Raw genomic sequence first — 14,977 nt, 5'->3', positions numbered from 1 at the left:
GATGGAGATAATGTCCTCACAGGAAGTTATAGAGGAAGTGCAGAATTCTATGCAATTGTATTTTATGAATGCATTGAGTCAGGTGCAGGCAAATCTGACAGAACAATTAGATGGAGTAAATAAGAAATTAGATGGCCTGCAAAAGCAATTGACGGAAGTAAAGGAAGAGATTCATGGCTTGACACAATCTGCAAAATATGTGGAAGGAAAGTTGGAAGTAGTGAATGAAAAGTCTGAGGAGATTGAAAAAGTTCAAAAATACGAAGGGGACAGATTAGTGAGAATAGAAACGGTGCATGTAGAGCATATTTCAGGAATGCAGAATATTCCAGAGGATAGGTATGACCATATAAAGGAGGTGATAGTAGAGATCTTGACACCAGTTCTTGGTATGAAGAAAAAGGAATTGGAGAAAGATATAGAAAATGGCTATAGAGCTTGCCTTATTTTTTTCAAGGAACACCGCCTGCTGAGAGAGGTTTATATAAGGTGTATTAGGAGGAAAATGAAGGAATTGGTCTGCCAGACGATGAGAGACAAATCATTAAAGTTATATCGTTGGCATGTTACACCAATAAAACTGAAGAAAGTGTATTCCGAAACTGCTGGTTGCTTTGTTGCAGGGAAACAAATTGATACCATGCAATTCACAAACAAAGTAAGATGATTTGAAATGCCAATGTTTTTTTTTTCTTCTTTTTTGGACCACAGTGTAGAAGAAAGAAAGTTTTCTTTTTCGTTAGTTCTAGACTTAGCTGAGGTAGATACTCTGATGGAGATACTAAGAGAAGAAATTAACAATTAGATAGAAGGAAAACGGAACATTGTATTAAAGTGTATTCCAAACTTGCTGGGGGTTTTTTGTTGTTGTTGTTGCAGGGAATTAAATTGATACTGTGTAATTTATAAATAAAGTAAGATGACTTGAAATGCCAAATGTTCTTTTGGATCACAGTGTAGAAGAAAGAAAGTATTTTTGGTTGGTTCTAGACTGAGCTGAGGTAGATACTCTGATGGAGATATTAAGAGAAGAAATTAACAAATAGACTAACAGAAGGGAAATGGAACTTATTGTATGAATGGTTATGGGGGAAAGATAATAAGAATATAGTGTAAAAAGGGGTTAACTGTAGTATGTATGATTTGGTTTAGGTTAGAACAAAGGATTTGTATTCTAATGATATAAGTATATAATGCATCCCGCTGTCTACATCCCTAAGTTTATGTTTTGTGTATATATATATATTGTTATTGTTGTTGTTAAATGTAATAAAAAGTTAAAAAAAAATATAAAAAATAAAAGCTCCTGTGGTCATCCTCTGGCAATGAATTCAACATTTTAATCACTCTCTGAGTAAAGTAGTAAATAAATAAATGTAACTTGGTATGATCATCCACAAAAGGGGATACATGGCTGCACCTCACTGATTCCAAATCATTTATGCACAAACACCAGCCCAAATAGACTATTTTTTACTGCTCTCCACTGTAAAGATTGCCCATTGATCTCTACCCTCTGTTTCCTGTTTTTTAAGCCACTTATCTACTGTCATATTTCATGCCTATCAACTTTATCAAGAAGCTTTTGGCAATGGACTGCTATATATCTGGACTCTGAGAAATGTTCTGACATCTATTGGACTGCCTCTAACTTCATTTGTTGACAGTCAAAAAATTCTAGAAGTTTGGCAAGGCTTATCCTTGACTTACCATAGGGCGTTTTCGCACTGACCTTAATCGGCAGCGACGTCCCTCTTCACCGCGCAGGATCTGCACGGATTTTGCACCAATTGCTGCAGAGCACCCGGAAGAGCCGCAAAGTCCCGCGGCTTTTGTGGCGCAAATGAAAACCGCCAAAAACCAGTTTCCATTTGCGCCGCAAAAGCCGCGGGACTTTGCGGCTCTTCCGGGTGCTCCGCAGCAATTGGTGCGAAATCCGCGCAGATCCTGTGCGGTGAAGAGGGACGTCGCTGCCGATTAAGGTCAGTGCGAAAACGCCCACAGTCAATGTTGATTCTTCAAGAAATACTGCCATAGCAACCTTCCAGATTTGTTTTAGAGTTCCCCAGAAAAGCAACCAAGTGGCAAAATGCATCTGCTTGGGCATCAGTAGCATGCTTTTCTAAACAAACGGTCTTCTGATCCCACACATGAGATCACTGCATAAACTGTGCAAAGAACTTCTACAATGAATTCCTGTATTAATTGCAACACTATAGAGGCTGTAAACATGGCTTTCATGTGCTCTGTTGATCTGATCGATTGCTGGTTGCCATTTTGAGGTCAAGAAGCAATTTTCTCCAATGCAGTTTAGTCAAGGATCCTGGAGGGATTTTTTGGGGGGGGGGAGGGGAAGGGCAACTTCTGGGCATGGAGCAAGGGGGAAAAGTACTTGTGAATTTCCTGCATTGTGTAGGGAGTTGGACTAGATGACCCTGGAGGTCTCTTCCTACTCTATGATTCTATGAACTTCAAGGCTGAATTAGCAATAGCACTTTAGAGCAAAAACATTCTGAAAACCATCAATAAAATGGATGGAAAATGCCATCAAGTCACAGCTGACTTAAGGCAACCCGATAGGGTTTTCAAGGCAACAGACTTCAGAGGTAATTTGCCATTCCCTGGCTCTGCATAGTGACCTGGGCGTTCCTTGTTGGTCTCCCATTTAAATATTAACTAAGGGTGACCCTGCTTCACTTCCGAGACCTGATGAGATCGGGGAAGTCTGGGCCATCCAGGTCAAGTAAACCACCACACAGCTATTGTAGCACAGAAAGGGAGAACAAAGGGAGAAAACAGCAAATCCAAGCAGAGTAGGAATTGAATGTCACCCTTTTCTAATTTGCAAGACTCATTTACAGGCTTCTCCAGCAGTCAAAGCAGCAGTGTCAATTTGGCTGGCTCACATCCAACCAATTATACAAGCACCAAAAGCCCTGGGCACTTCCAAGGGTTATATGGTCTCTTTGTGGTATTACAGGTCATCAGTCAAAAGCATTAACAGGTAGAACAAGCAGAGGAGGGGTCACAGAAAATTAACAGAGTAGAGTGTACAAGATCATTGGGAATATGGCTTGATAACTCGTGTCTGAAACTCCAATCAGTACAAAACCTAACAAACTATAACTGTGGCTGCCATCACACCAGGATGGGTTTTTTGCGGTGGCTAGGATGGTGTGATTTTGGGTGAAATTCTACTATTCCAGGTGGAGGGGATACATAACCCATTTTCTCTCTTTGGTTAGCTGCGGTTTTCCTGTCACATCTGATACACACTGAAGGCCCATCACACTGTGCTCTCAAGTGAACATCATCATGATTCTCTGCCTAACCCTGTTTTGATATTTTTCCTTTGGGGGAGCATCGGTAGTGCTGCACAACAATAGCCTCATACCATAACATTTTCTTAACCACCACATATTTGCGTAGGCACCACTGAGACATGAGTAATTTTCTTCTGTTATCCTAATTCATGCAATTGCTTCAGGGGACTGGCCTCTTGCAATCATCAACAACAGAGAGAGTAACTGACTAGATAATACATCAGTGAAGTCATGCAATTGTGCTGTTCCTGAATACCTTTTCTTTTTAAAAAGATCTGAAGTATTTGTCAGTAGCAAAAGGAAGCCACCCTCTCTCTTGAACAGCAATGAAATACGATGTGCCATTTTACTGTGTAACTGCACAGAACAAATCATGACCTATTAGGGGAAGAGGGGCGCACAAATTGCACAGAGGGTTAGAACGGTGGCACTGTACTGGCCAAACAGTGCTACAACATTGCTCTAATCTCTGCGTGTGTAAATTGTCAAGTTGCAACCACCTTATGGAAATCCCATGGAGTTTTCAAGACAAGAGACATCCAGAGATGGTTTGCCCCGTCCCTGTTCAGCAACCCTGGACTGCCTGGGCAGTCTCAGATGCAAGTACTAACCCTGATGCAAGTTGACCCTGCTTAGCTCCCTGGATCTAATTATATTAGCGTAGATGGGCCAGCCAGGTCAGGGCTGCTATGATCTGAGTCCCCGACATTTAAAAAGCAATTTTATTAGTCCCAACAACACCAAGTGGGAAGTCAACTACAAGGCAGTTCACCAATAAAACACAGAGGAAGGGAGAAAAGGGTACATTCCCTTTCATTCAAAACACAAGGATGTAGTTGACCTTTCAGACACAAGAAGCTGAGTCAACAGTGTTGTGGAAGCAAAACAGGGGTGAGGAGTCCTAAGTTGAGCTGGGTCAAGGGTCTGAGTCACAACCTAAAGTGGTGTCAATGTCCTGAAGCTATACTAAGTTGTACCAACTGCTGAATTATGGCCTCAAGCTGTACCATTGTTAGAGTTATGGTCGTCTTATTTTAATCTGTATGTATTATATTTATGAGATTTTAAATTTATTGTGTTTAATTTGATATGTTTTACTTATTGTTAGTGTAATGTTTTAATGTTGTAAACTGCCCTGAGCCCACTTTGCGGGATAGGGAGAGAGATAAATCACAAATTAAATTAAATTAAGTTAAATTCCTTGAGAAACGGTGGAACCCATGACAGAAAAAGATGACATGAACATTAACCATGGGCTACACTAACCAAGCCCTTATCTGGTTGGCCCTGGCTAATATTTGAATGGGAGACCTCCAAAGAATACCAGAGTCGTGACGCAAAGGCAGGTAACGGCAAACCATCTCTGAATGTCTCTTCCCTTGAAAACCCTACGGGGTCACCATAAGTCACTTTCCACCATTACATACTAGCCAAGCCCCCCGTTTAATCAAGCTTGAAATTAGGATCTGAAACTTGCTAGCAAACACTCATGCACACAGAACTTGATTCTCTTGGTGTTGATGCAACTCTTAATAATAAGGCCCAAAAGGACATTTGGGGGGGGGGGATTTTTTTTTTTTTATTTTATCATATTTATATCCCATCCTCCCCTAGCAGGCTCAAGTATGAGGAGGAATGACTGGGACCATTCGACTCCTCTTCCCAATGTGTTATCTATGGTCAAGAGATCATCTGCAGTTATAAATTGCTCCTTTTTGCGATACACATCTTACAATATTTTATAATTCCTCATTCTTTTATCACTTTGTTAGCTCAAGATACTCTAAGGCCACTGAAAAGTACTTGTGAAAACTGTTTGCTCAGAGCCAAAGAAGTACTTTATAGAATTTATAGAAAGTAGATGAGGCATCTTTTGGCTCACCTAGATTTTTTTCCAATATGTAAAAAGTTATTATTCCAAAGTTTAAACATTTACTTTTTCTATCCCTGTACCTAGTAAGTTAGTAAGAATAAAGTAAAAGCGTGGCATGCCTAACAAAACCAAAGTCCAGCAATGCAATCTAATGGTTCTGCTGCCCCCTAATGCACTGACTGGAAAAGATTACAGGGAGTAACTGCTGAGTTCCAGGGAATGCTGTGCTTCAATCTCATTTGTTCAGTTTCCTGCAAACTAATAAACTGTTTCCCGTTATTAGAGATGAGCAGAAGTTGAAAATGATCAAGATTTGTACATGACGAAGTACTAGTTAGTAAAAACATGGCAAATATACTTTTAACTAAGAGTGGTAATCACGGTATAGAAAGACACCGCTGGAAAAGGAATCAGAACAAAAGCTATTCTAGACTATCCAAGTGAGACAGAAAATTGCTGAAGATGGGCTTATAATAGGATGAAGTATCAACCGCATCACTGTGCATTTTCCCTCATTGTTGCTTTTTTTCTGTATGAAATTAAGTTACATCTGAGTGAGAACGCAACCAAGGCTGGTAAGGGTTTGTCACTTTATGCGTAAATTTCATGCTTGCCAACCATATGCTTCTGAAGCTGGCAACCAGAAAGCCACATAAACACAAATGCAGAAATCTGAAAGTTAGCAAAACACACACATGCTTATTAGAAAGGCATTATTGTAGGGATGCTTATGAAGTCCAGATATGCCAAATTCCCCAATCCCACAGTTTTGGAAATCCATATTAAGAGAAATACATTCTGGTGCAGACCTCATGAAGTCGGAAGCCCTGGTTCTCCAGTGGTTATATTTCTCTAAAAATTATGTTCTTTGCATAAAAAGGATTCGTTTTAACGAGGATTCTGTTATTTGCTTTGCTGTTGTTGAAGGGGACTAAAATTGTGCTTTTTCCAAAATTAGAATTAAAGCCCCCTCAAAACAAGGCACTTATGTGCTGAATACAGTTTTAAAATGCATGTTTTTCAGCATATAAACTGTTAGGTTTGTTTTCATTTTGTATTCTGGAAGGGGTTTTTTTAATGTAGTTCCCTTTCTTTATTTGGAACAGCAGCAAAAACCATTTTTCAGTGAAGCTATTTTATATTTAAAATCTCAAAGGAAAGAAAATAACTTTTTTCCTTGCATGAATTTTATTATCTATTTTCCCAAATTCTCCTTTGTTATCAGAAGGCAAGCAAAACAGAATCCACAGCAGAAACACAGGACAAACTAATTAATAATTAATAAACTCATTCTGAGTAACTAGCCCCACTCCCTTTTCCTCCCCCAAATCCTCCATTACAGAGCCAGTTTGGTGTAGTTGTTAAGAGCAGCAGACTCTAACCTGGAGAACTGGGTTCAATTCCCCACTCCTCCATTTGGAGCCAGTTGGGGAATCTTGGGTCAGCCACAGTTCTCTCAAGAGGAGTTCTCTGAGAACTCTCTCAGCCCCACCAGCCTCACAGGGTGTCTGTTGTGGGGAGAAGAAGGAAAAGAGATTGTAAGTTGCTCTGAGACTCCAAGTGAAGGGCAGGGTATAAATCCAATCCCTTTCATCTGTTTTCATTCTCACATCTGTTTGTTAACTCGTGCATTTGTATGCTACCTTACTGCCATTCACAGATCTTACCAACTGCCTTAATCCAACCTCAGCTATAATCACCCAGTACTTATGCATCTTGACTCTAACTGGCCCTTCTTGACAACCAACTGCCCCAAAGGACATTATGCTCTGCTGATAAGAACCTGCTGGAGGAACCAGGCCCAAGATAGCTGCAAACTAGTGCAACTCTCTGCCCAGTAACATCCACACCTTGCGGGATTTAATGCAGTTTTGCAGGGCTTGCAAGGCAGAGATGTTCCATCAGGCATTTGGTTGAGGACAACAATGCTTTTCTATTTGGCTGGCACTTTGGCATTCCCTGCCTCTCCTCCCTCCCTCCCCACCCCTGCCAGTGAGGCAGTGACATACCTGCCAGCTTTACCACCATCTGATCGGTATTAGTGCATTTTATTAAACTTTTATTGTATTTTATGAGTATTTTGAGCACCTTGAGCCCTGTCCTTCAGGGGAGGGCAGTTTAAAAATGGAATCAAATAAATAAATAACTTCCCTTACTATATGTAATGGTTGGGGAAATTCTGTTTCGCTGTAACCGAGGAAGTGTGCTTGCCTTGAATAAAACTTTGTTGGTCTTAAAGGTCTTAACTTTGTTCCAGTGCTAAATGACAGTGCAGTGGGGCTCACAGACATAAGTTCCAAAAACAGGCCATGCCAGTGCAGGATATTTAAGACTCTAACATTTGTTTTGCATAGAAGTGAATATCAGTAGAAAGTTTTAAAAATTACATACAGGGTCTGCCTGATAGTATGCTGGACCCAAAGTATTGTCTTTCTCTGGAGGGTTATGTTTGATAAGAGTGCCATTCTCAGTCTCTTCATAACCAAATGTTTGCCCTCGGTATGGGATAGAGGGAGCATCTGTCTTTCGGAACAGTTTCAGATTGCCAGCAATTTTCTGTAAAAAGAAAGGCAAGATGGTTTAAGTTATAGCACTTCTCACAGCACAGCAGAAGATGACATGGTGCTGGATTTAGTCAAACTGATATGTAAAAGGAATACACTGAAAAAAATCTACAAACTGCTGAAGTTGTACACTCAAGTCAATCTAACAGCAGAACAAACATATATACTTAGTGCAATGGTCAGGGTACTGAACGGGGAACCCAAGCTCATCTTCTGCCATGAAACTTGCTGGATGGCCTTGGGCTACTCACATTCTCTATATCTCTTATATCTCTCACAGGTCAACGATTAGGAAGAAAGATATACAACACCATCCTGAGGTCCTTGAAGGAAGGGCAAGATAAAAATGTACTAAAGCTTATATATGTGATCTTACACCCATAAAAAACCTAAATGGAACTATGAGGTCTACAGCATGAATGGAGAGACCAGACACACACGCGCCATGTGTATATCACAGGCAAAGATCAAAGCAGATTAGGAAGGCACATTTTGTGAGGAAATGGGATGGGAGGGAAATGTCCTTCTTGCTCATGCCAGTCTCTAGCTTTAAAAGCACAGCTCTGTGGTTGCAGTCAGTTTTTAAAATATTATGGGTAGTTCTATGTTCTTTTCACTCAAATATGAACAAACCTATTGCATTAACAAATTAACAGTGTGAAACATGGTCAATGAAAGGTCTAAATGCAACAGCTTCATCAAAAGTGATCTAAGGTAATTTCTTATTCCTAATTATCTCTCCCACCTCTATTGTCTTTTAGTCTGGAAAACTCAGTCATATCCACTGAGCTTTTTATCACTTGTGTCACACTGATTCTCCTGCTGAACTATTGCAGATAAAACAATAAAAAGTGGCTAAGGATCTCAAGTAATTTGTGCAAATGAAGGAGACTCCAACTATCCATCTCCAAGATAGAGCTTCTTTACAGAAAGCCTAGATGTTCACTTTCTTTCTGATTCATTGGTTTCTTCAGAGCAGGATTCCAGAGACCCACAAAATGTGCCACAAACCAAATTATGAAGCAAGTTTCTACCACAATGCAGCATGGGGAATAAAATTCAAAATATTTTGCGCTGCTTGGGTTCAATGATAAATCATTTACTCAAGAGCAACTGCATTTATTTACAACTTTAATATACATTCTACTCCTCAAAACACTGCAAGGATCATTGCACCCTTGCAAACTCTCTTCAGTCTAAAGATGCATAAAATGGTACTATGCAAAACAAAAAATGCTATTATCTCAGAACGAAATTAAATACAAGGAAAGTTGTCAGAAATTGTTAGACACATAGAATATAGTCCAAGAGCACCACGCCCATGTGTTGCCCTAGACCTCTACCCCCTCTTGTATGCCTAAAGAGCTCATACTTGTGATTATTATTGTCTCCTTACTGAAGCACAGAAGCTGTTTCATTCTGGAGCTTTGGCATAGAAGAATAAGTCTATTTTTGCTCTTAGTCAGAACTCTATGGAATTGAACCTGTTTGTTCTGCCCATTTTCATTCACAGGTTACACATGAACACATATGAAGTTACCTTATATTACTGAATCAGATCATTGGTCCATCAAGGACAATATTGTCTACTCAGACTAGCAACAGCTCTCCGGGGTTTAAGTAAAAGTCTTTCACATCACCTACTGCCTGGTCCTTTTAATTGAAGATGTTGAGAACTGAACCCAGGACTTGCATACAAAGCAGAGGTTTTAACACTAAGGCACAGTTCCTTCACAAGAGTCAGGGCATATGGAGTCATATTGAGAACCAGCACCTAATAAATAGGCCAGTAACAGGAAAAAGAGGAGGAGATTGGATTTATACCCCGCCCTTCACTTGGAGTCTCAGATCAGCTTACAACTTCCTTTCCCTTCCCTTCCCCACAACGGACACCCTGTGAGGTAGATGGGGCTAAGAGAGTTCTGACAGAAACTGTTCTTGGGAGAACAGCTCTGACAGAGTTATGACTGACTCAGGTCATGCCAGCAGTTACATGGGGAGGAGTGGAGAATCAAACCCTGTTTTCCCAGATAAGAGACGGTGTATTTAACCACTTCATCAAACCGGTTTTGTTAGCTGGGACTTGGGTGCTAATCACACTCTCTAAGAAGCAGGCTCAAAGACAATAGAAGGAAAGGGACAGGAGCAAGGAACCCAAAAGACTGGTCACAGAAATATTACATGTACCATATGTCTCTATTTCCAGGTATACATGTACCCATACTGCAATACTGGCATCTAAACATTTATAACTACAAGTAAACAGATGTCAGTATGATTTTCACAGTCTGTTGCAAATCCATAACAAGTACAACCTTTATGCAGACATACCTGACCCTCAGGAACTTTAGGTGACTGCTTTCTCTTATTTTGGACTTCCAGACACACTGAAAGAGATTGGTAATAGGTTCCAGGGCCTGGAGTATGAGTGCGGATCTCTTTGAAACGTTTCTCTTTGTTCTGAGGACTGTGGCCCCCTCTAATAATTTTCTGGAAATAAAATATGAAGGGAAATGGGTGTAAATGAGACAATCATCTTCATTGCAAGTATGTTAGTTTGCTGTAGCAAAACAAAACAAAAAAGTCCAGTTGCACATAAAGACCAACAAACTTTATTTCAATGCAAGTTGTTATGAATCACAGCTCAGATACATGAAGAAGTGAGCTATGACTCCCAAAAATGCATATTGAAATAAATGTTAGTCTTTAATGTGCCACTGGACTTGAGTTTTATTTTAATCACCACCCTGTCATTCCTGATTTCTTGTCAGAAGTATCAAAAAGTATCAGTAAATAATTTAAAATGCAGCCTGTTTTTGGAATATTTAATTTGCATGCAGTAGTATTACTTGGTTTGAGATACAAATTGCTTGGAAGTGTTTTTCCCCCACTCCCTTTCCATCATATCAAGACCATACTTGACAACAAGCAACTAAAACAAACAATATTTGAATATGCTAAACAAAGATATGTCTGAGTAATTTGAGCATCTTTTTTTGATAAAAATTCCAGATTGGGTGATGAATCCATTTTCAGATACTGAAGAAGTTGAAGCAGTGAAGGAAGAACTAATTAAGCATCAAAATAACACAGCTGAAGTCAACATTTAAGAATCATTTTGAAGGAAATTTCTGATCACTATCCTGCACTATGGACAGTGGTGAAGAAGCTCGTTGCATTTTCAGCAACAATTTTTTGTTTTAGTGCTGTCATCCAACTTTTCTTCAAGCAAAAAAATGAACTGCAGATTACTGAATGTGGTGATTTCAGACTCCTACTGGGTGACTTTAAACCAGACATAAGGAAACTGGTATCACTTCATCAAGCTCATCCATCACATGAAGAATCTACTGAACAGTGATGTAGTTACTAAATGTGGTATCTAAGTTTCTTTCTTAATGATTATGAGACTTTGAAAAGCTAGTATCATTGGATTAAGTTCATCAATTTTGTTAAATAAACTAAAATAAAAAGTTTTAACAGGATTTGAATAAATGTGCAATTAATTGTTGCTGTTTTGAACTTTATTTAACATGTGGTTACCCTCCAAAAGCCAACGTAAATAATTCAGGATTGCATGTCCTGTGGAAACTAAACAAGCCCAGTAGGGCACAAGTATCATTCAAGAATGCATTCCACAGGGTAGGGACCACAACTGAGAAGGCCCTTCCAACTTTTCAACTGGATTTTACTGTGTGAACTGGCAAAATCAAGTTGGAAAGTACATTAAAAGAGGACTGAAAATGCATTATTTAGTTTGTATGAATGCAGACATTGTTAAGCAGTGAACAGAGATATGACCTGAATATTTTGTAAATGACTATGAATCACTCCTTTTTTTTGGAAACAAAATTGGTTTGGTTAATCATATTACAGGTTATGAAATTTCATATAATCCTAAGACTGTATCATTGGTTTCTTTAAAAGCATTCTATTAAAAGTTACATGAGTCATGTCTTACAACAGCAGCAAGAATATGGACTACAGCTTCTTGGAGATCAAGAAACAGGGCACTCTTAAGTAACAAAAAAATGACTTCTTGTGAAAGGGAAAAAGAAAAGATATTATCAGAAACTTGTAAAGAACTGAGGGGCAGCAGATTCTATGCCACAAGTATACACACTGGGGAGCCAGTTCTGCTGGGCTGGAAGACAACAGAGCAGGGAAGGGAGGGATGTCTCCAAATGTATCTGTGCTTAAAAAGAATTCTCTTCACCTCTCAGTGACCTCGCCTAGCCACCCTACTGCTCTTCCCAGCATGCATGCAAAATGATGCAAGAGACATAGTAAACTAACTCCCAAAAAATAAAATACACTGTAGTCCTCAAGAGTTGGCCCTCAGCCATGGGGGAGCACACAGGCACAACCCTCCCTATCTAATTTGCCATGCCTCTACATCAATCTCCTGGAGCAGGAGGGGTCAGGAGGAGGCCTCCATACACTGTTATTGGCCCAACTGTGATTGTTCAAATGGCGGGAGCCTCACAGCCCCTTCCTCCTCCACATCTGATGGCATGGCATGGCTTGGCTCCCTCATCACCTTCACTCACCAGTGTGTGCTGTCCTGAATCCGCTGAGCTTTCCTGCACTGTGCTTGGTCAGGCACATCTAGGGCTTTTTTGTAGAAAAAGCAGGAACTCATTTGCGTATTAGGCCACACACCCCTGATGGCACCATTGTTTCACACAAGGTTTTTTTATGAAAAAGCCCAGCAGGAACTCATTTGCATATTAGGCCACACCCCCTTGGTGCCAAGTCAGCTGGAACTGTGTTCCTGTGCGTTCCTGCTCAAAAAAAGCCCTGAGCACATCACTCGAGATCCCCACTCCACCCCCAACCAGTTGCGATCTGAAGAAGTCTCCACTTCTTTGGGTTCAATAGTTTCTAGTACTACTTTGTATTTAGGTTTTAAAACAGAGCATCTCCTGGAGTGAATCTCTAAGTTGCATTTACTTTTAAACAGAGCATCTTTGGCATAAGAAGGTCCCTCTAAGGCCCAGTTCAATCCCTGACATTTCCAGTTTAAAAGACCAGAAAGCAACAGTACATGATGAAGAGCTACTGCAAGACTTAGAAGACAATACTGACTGAGTATAAAACAGCTTCATATGTTTTCATGTGTCCAATATAACTCTGCTTGTCTTTGTTTAAGGTAATGGGGGGGGGTTTTGTTTAGTAAGACCAACATCCACTGTTGTCTATGGATGATGCCTCCAGTCAGAATACTAAAGAGGCTGAAGCTGCAGAGTACAACTTTAAAGGGAGGTCACTTCTGTTTCTGTAAGAATGGGAAGGAGGTAATTTATACACTTTTGTACTCAAGCAAATGCATTATGTGCTTACACTCCAACCATAGCTATGCAAGGTATTCATGGTCTTATAAAGGCAACTTTATGTGTTTTCATATGTCCAGTATAAAGAATCCCCGTCATCAACAAGGGAGAACAAAGAACCATTAAATAACAATAGCAATACTTAAGGCCTATTCCAACCACCCACCGTGTATATGTGTTAGATAGACAGACAGATAGGCTTATCTTTCCACTGTGCTAAACTGCCCCATGAACCAAAAAAATGCCCCCAATCAAAAATTTCTGGCTTTGGGCCTACTTAAGATGCTCATGACACACCAGGTGGTCTCTCCAACGCACCTGAGGGTCAAAATCCATGGGTTGGGGACCATATTCTAGAGTACCCAAATCATATTGGGGGGGATAATCCTTTCAAATCTTTTTTGTTGTTGTTCAGCATTCAAGAATAGCCATGATATATTACAATATTTTCTTATACCACACCATTTTTCTTTTCCCTCCAGAAGGGATGAATGTAGTATACCCCTAATAAGCCCAAAAACAAGTTTCCTATGCTATCAAGTCTGAAATCTTTATTATTGCTTCTAAAAGTGTCTACTGTTTATTTTAACTGTATTACTTATACATTTCACAGATGCCAGGCTCTGTTTAACCAAATCTTTAAATCTTGCGCATTCCACTTGAATGTATGATGTAGAGATGTGCAGTTTAGAAATCTGCTTGAGCATTCTAACAAGTTGGCCTAATTAGAAACAATGTGTATCACACAGTGATTTTGACTCAACATGGCTACTGTGATTTACAGGCAATCCAATCTTGATGTTTAAACAGCCACCACAAGGTGGTGATTAACCAGGAATTATAAGTCTAACTGCCAACACAAAATATTCAATTACCTTCTGTATAGTCTTTCAGGAAATAATTCACACAGTTTAAGAGCATAATTCTATGCAGAGATATTCCCATCTAAACCCACGGCAATCAATGGGCATAGATGGAAGGAATTCTGCATAGCATTGTGCTGTAATTCAAACAAAAATGAGTATTTTTTTTAAAAAAAAGTAAAGCATTTTAACGGCTTTTTAATAACTCCAGCATATTTTAATGCAACCATATGAATAATCAACCAGATAAATAACAATTCAACCACAAATAATAAATTTAATTCAACCATACAAATATCTACCTGATTTCCTTCCACACTAGTGGAAAAGAAACCAATTACTTTTTATTGGATTCAATTACATTTCAGTTTACTTTGCTATGCTATGACAGGATATTTGTTATTTATTCAATCTGGCATAATTTTTACCCGTTCTTTGATGACATCATAGTGTCCTGGCCCTGGAAGGTCATTTTCAGCATTCTGAGGAGTACTCTCAAACCCTCGACTGGTCAGAGAAAGAAAGGGAGCATACCCCACTGCAGGGAGGGGGAAAAATATGCATCTATAAGAATTTGCTTTTTTGTTTAATTCTTACATAAAAAGTTGATAACCTTCATTTTTAATATGTTGATAAACCCATGTTAATTCATATGATAACACAATACATGCATTTTACAAATAACAGTTGCATGTGCCCAAAAGGTTTGTGTTTCTCAAACAGCAGCCTATTCCTCCACCCGTACCAAATGGGAAGCCATTTTTGAACTAAGCAGTTTTAAACATAGTATTATGTAAAAACAAGTTTATAAAATTAATACACACACACCTGTGACACAAGTCTAAATTTTCTAACTTTCTAAATCTATAATCTTTTCTCAAAAGCTTACCCTGTGAAATGATCTTTATAAAACATTCCAAATTATGTTGCTGCACATATAGCCCTCCCATCATACCGTGTGAACTAGGCAAAACCATAATCTAGAGAGAAATGAACTACAAATCCATCCAGCATCAAAGCA

General features: G+C 39.4%; 1 protein-coding gene across 1 annotated transcript in view; it reads right to left on the bottom strand.

Moving 5' to 3' along the window:
* Positions 1-14,977, bottom strand: part of STPG2 (sperm tail PG-rich repeat containing 2) — a 303,935-nt gene that overhangs the window by 283,822 nt on the left and 5,136 nt on the right. The window contains exons 2-4 of the mRNA XM_060247026.1: positions 14,385-14,494; positions 10,092-10,250; positions 7,588-7,752 (exon numbers count right to left, since the gene is read on the bottom strand). Of these exons, the coding sequence (XP_060103009.1) occupies positions 7,588-7,752; positions 10,092-10,250; positions 14,385-14,494 (434 nt within the window). The remainder of the gene's footprint in view (positions 1-7,587; positions 7,753-10,091; positions 10,251-14,384; positions 14,495-14,977) is intronic.

The sequence above is a fragment of the Heteronotia binoei genome, chromosome 9 (genome assembly GCF_032191835.1).
Source record: "Heteronotia binoei isolate CCM8104 ecotype False Entrance Well chromosome 9, APGP_CSIRO_Hbin_v1, whole genome shotgun sequence".
Classification (NCBI taxonomy): domain Eukaryota; kingdom Metazoa; phylum Chordata; class Lepidosauria; order Squamata; family Gekkonidae; genus Heteronotia; species Heteronotia binoei.
The sequence above is the reverse complement of the archived record's forward strand: the minus strand, read 5'-3'. Positions and strand labels throughout refer to the sequence as shown.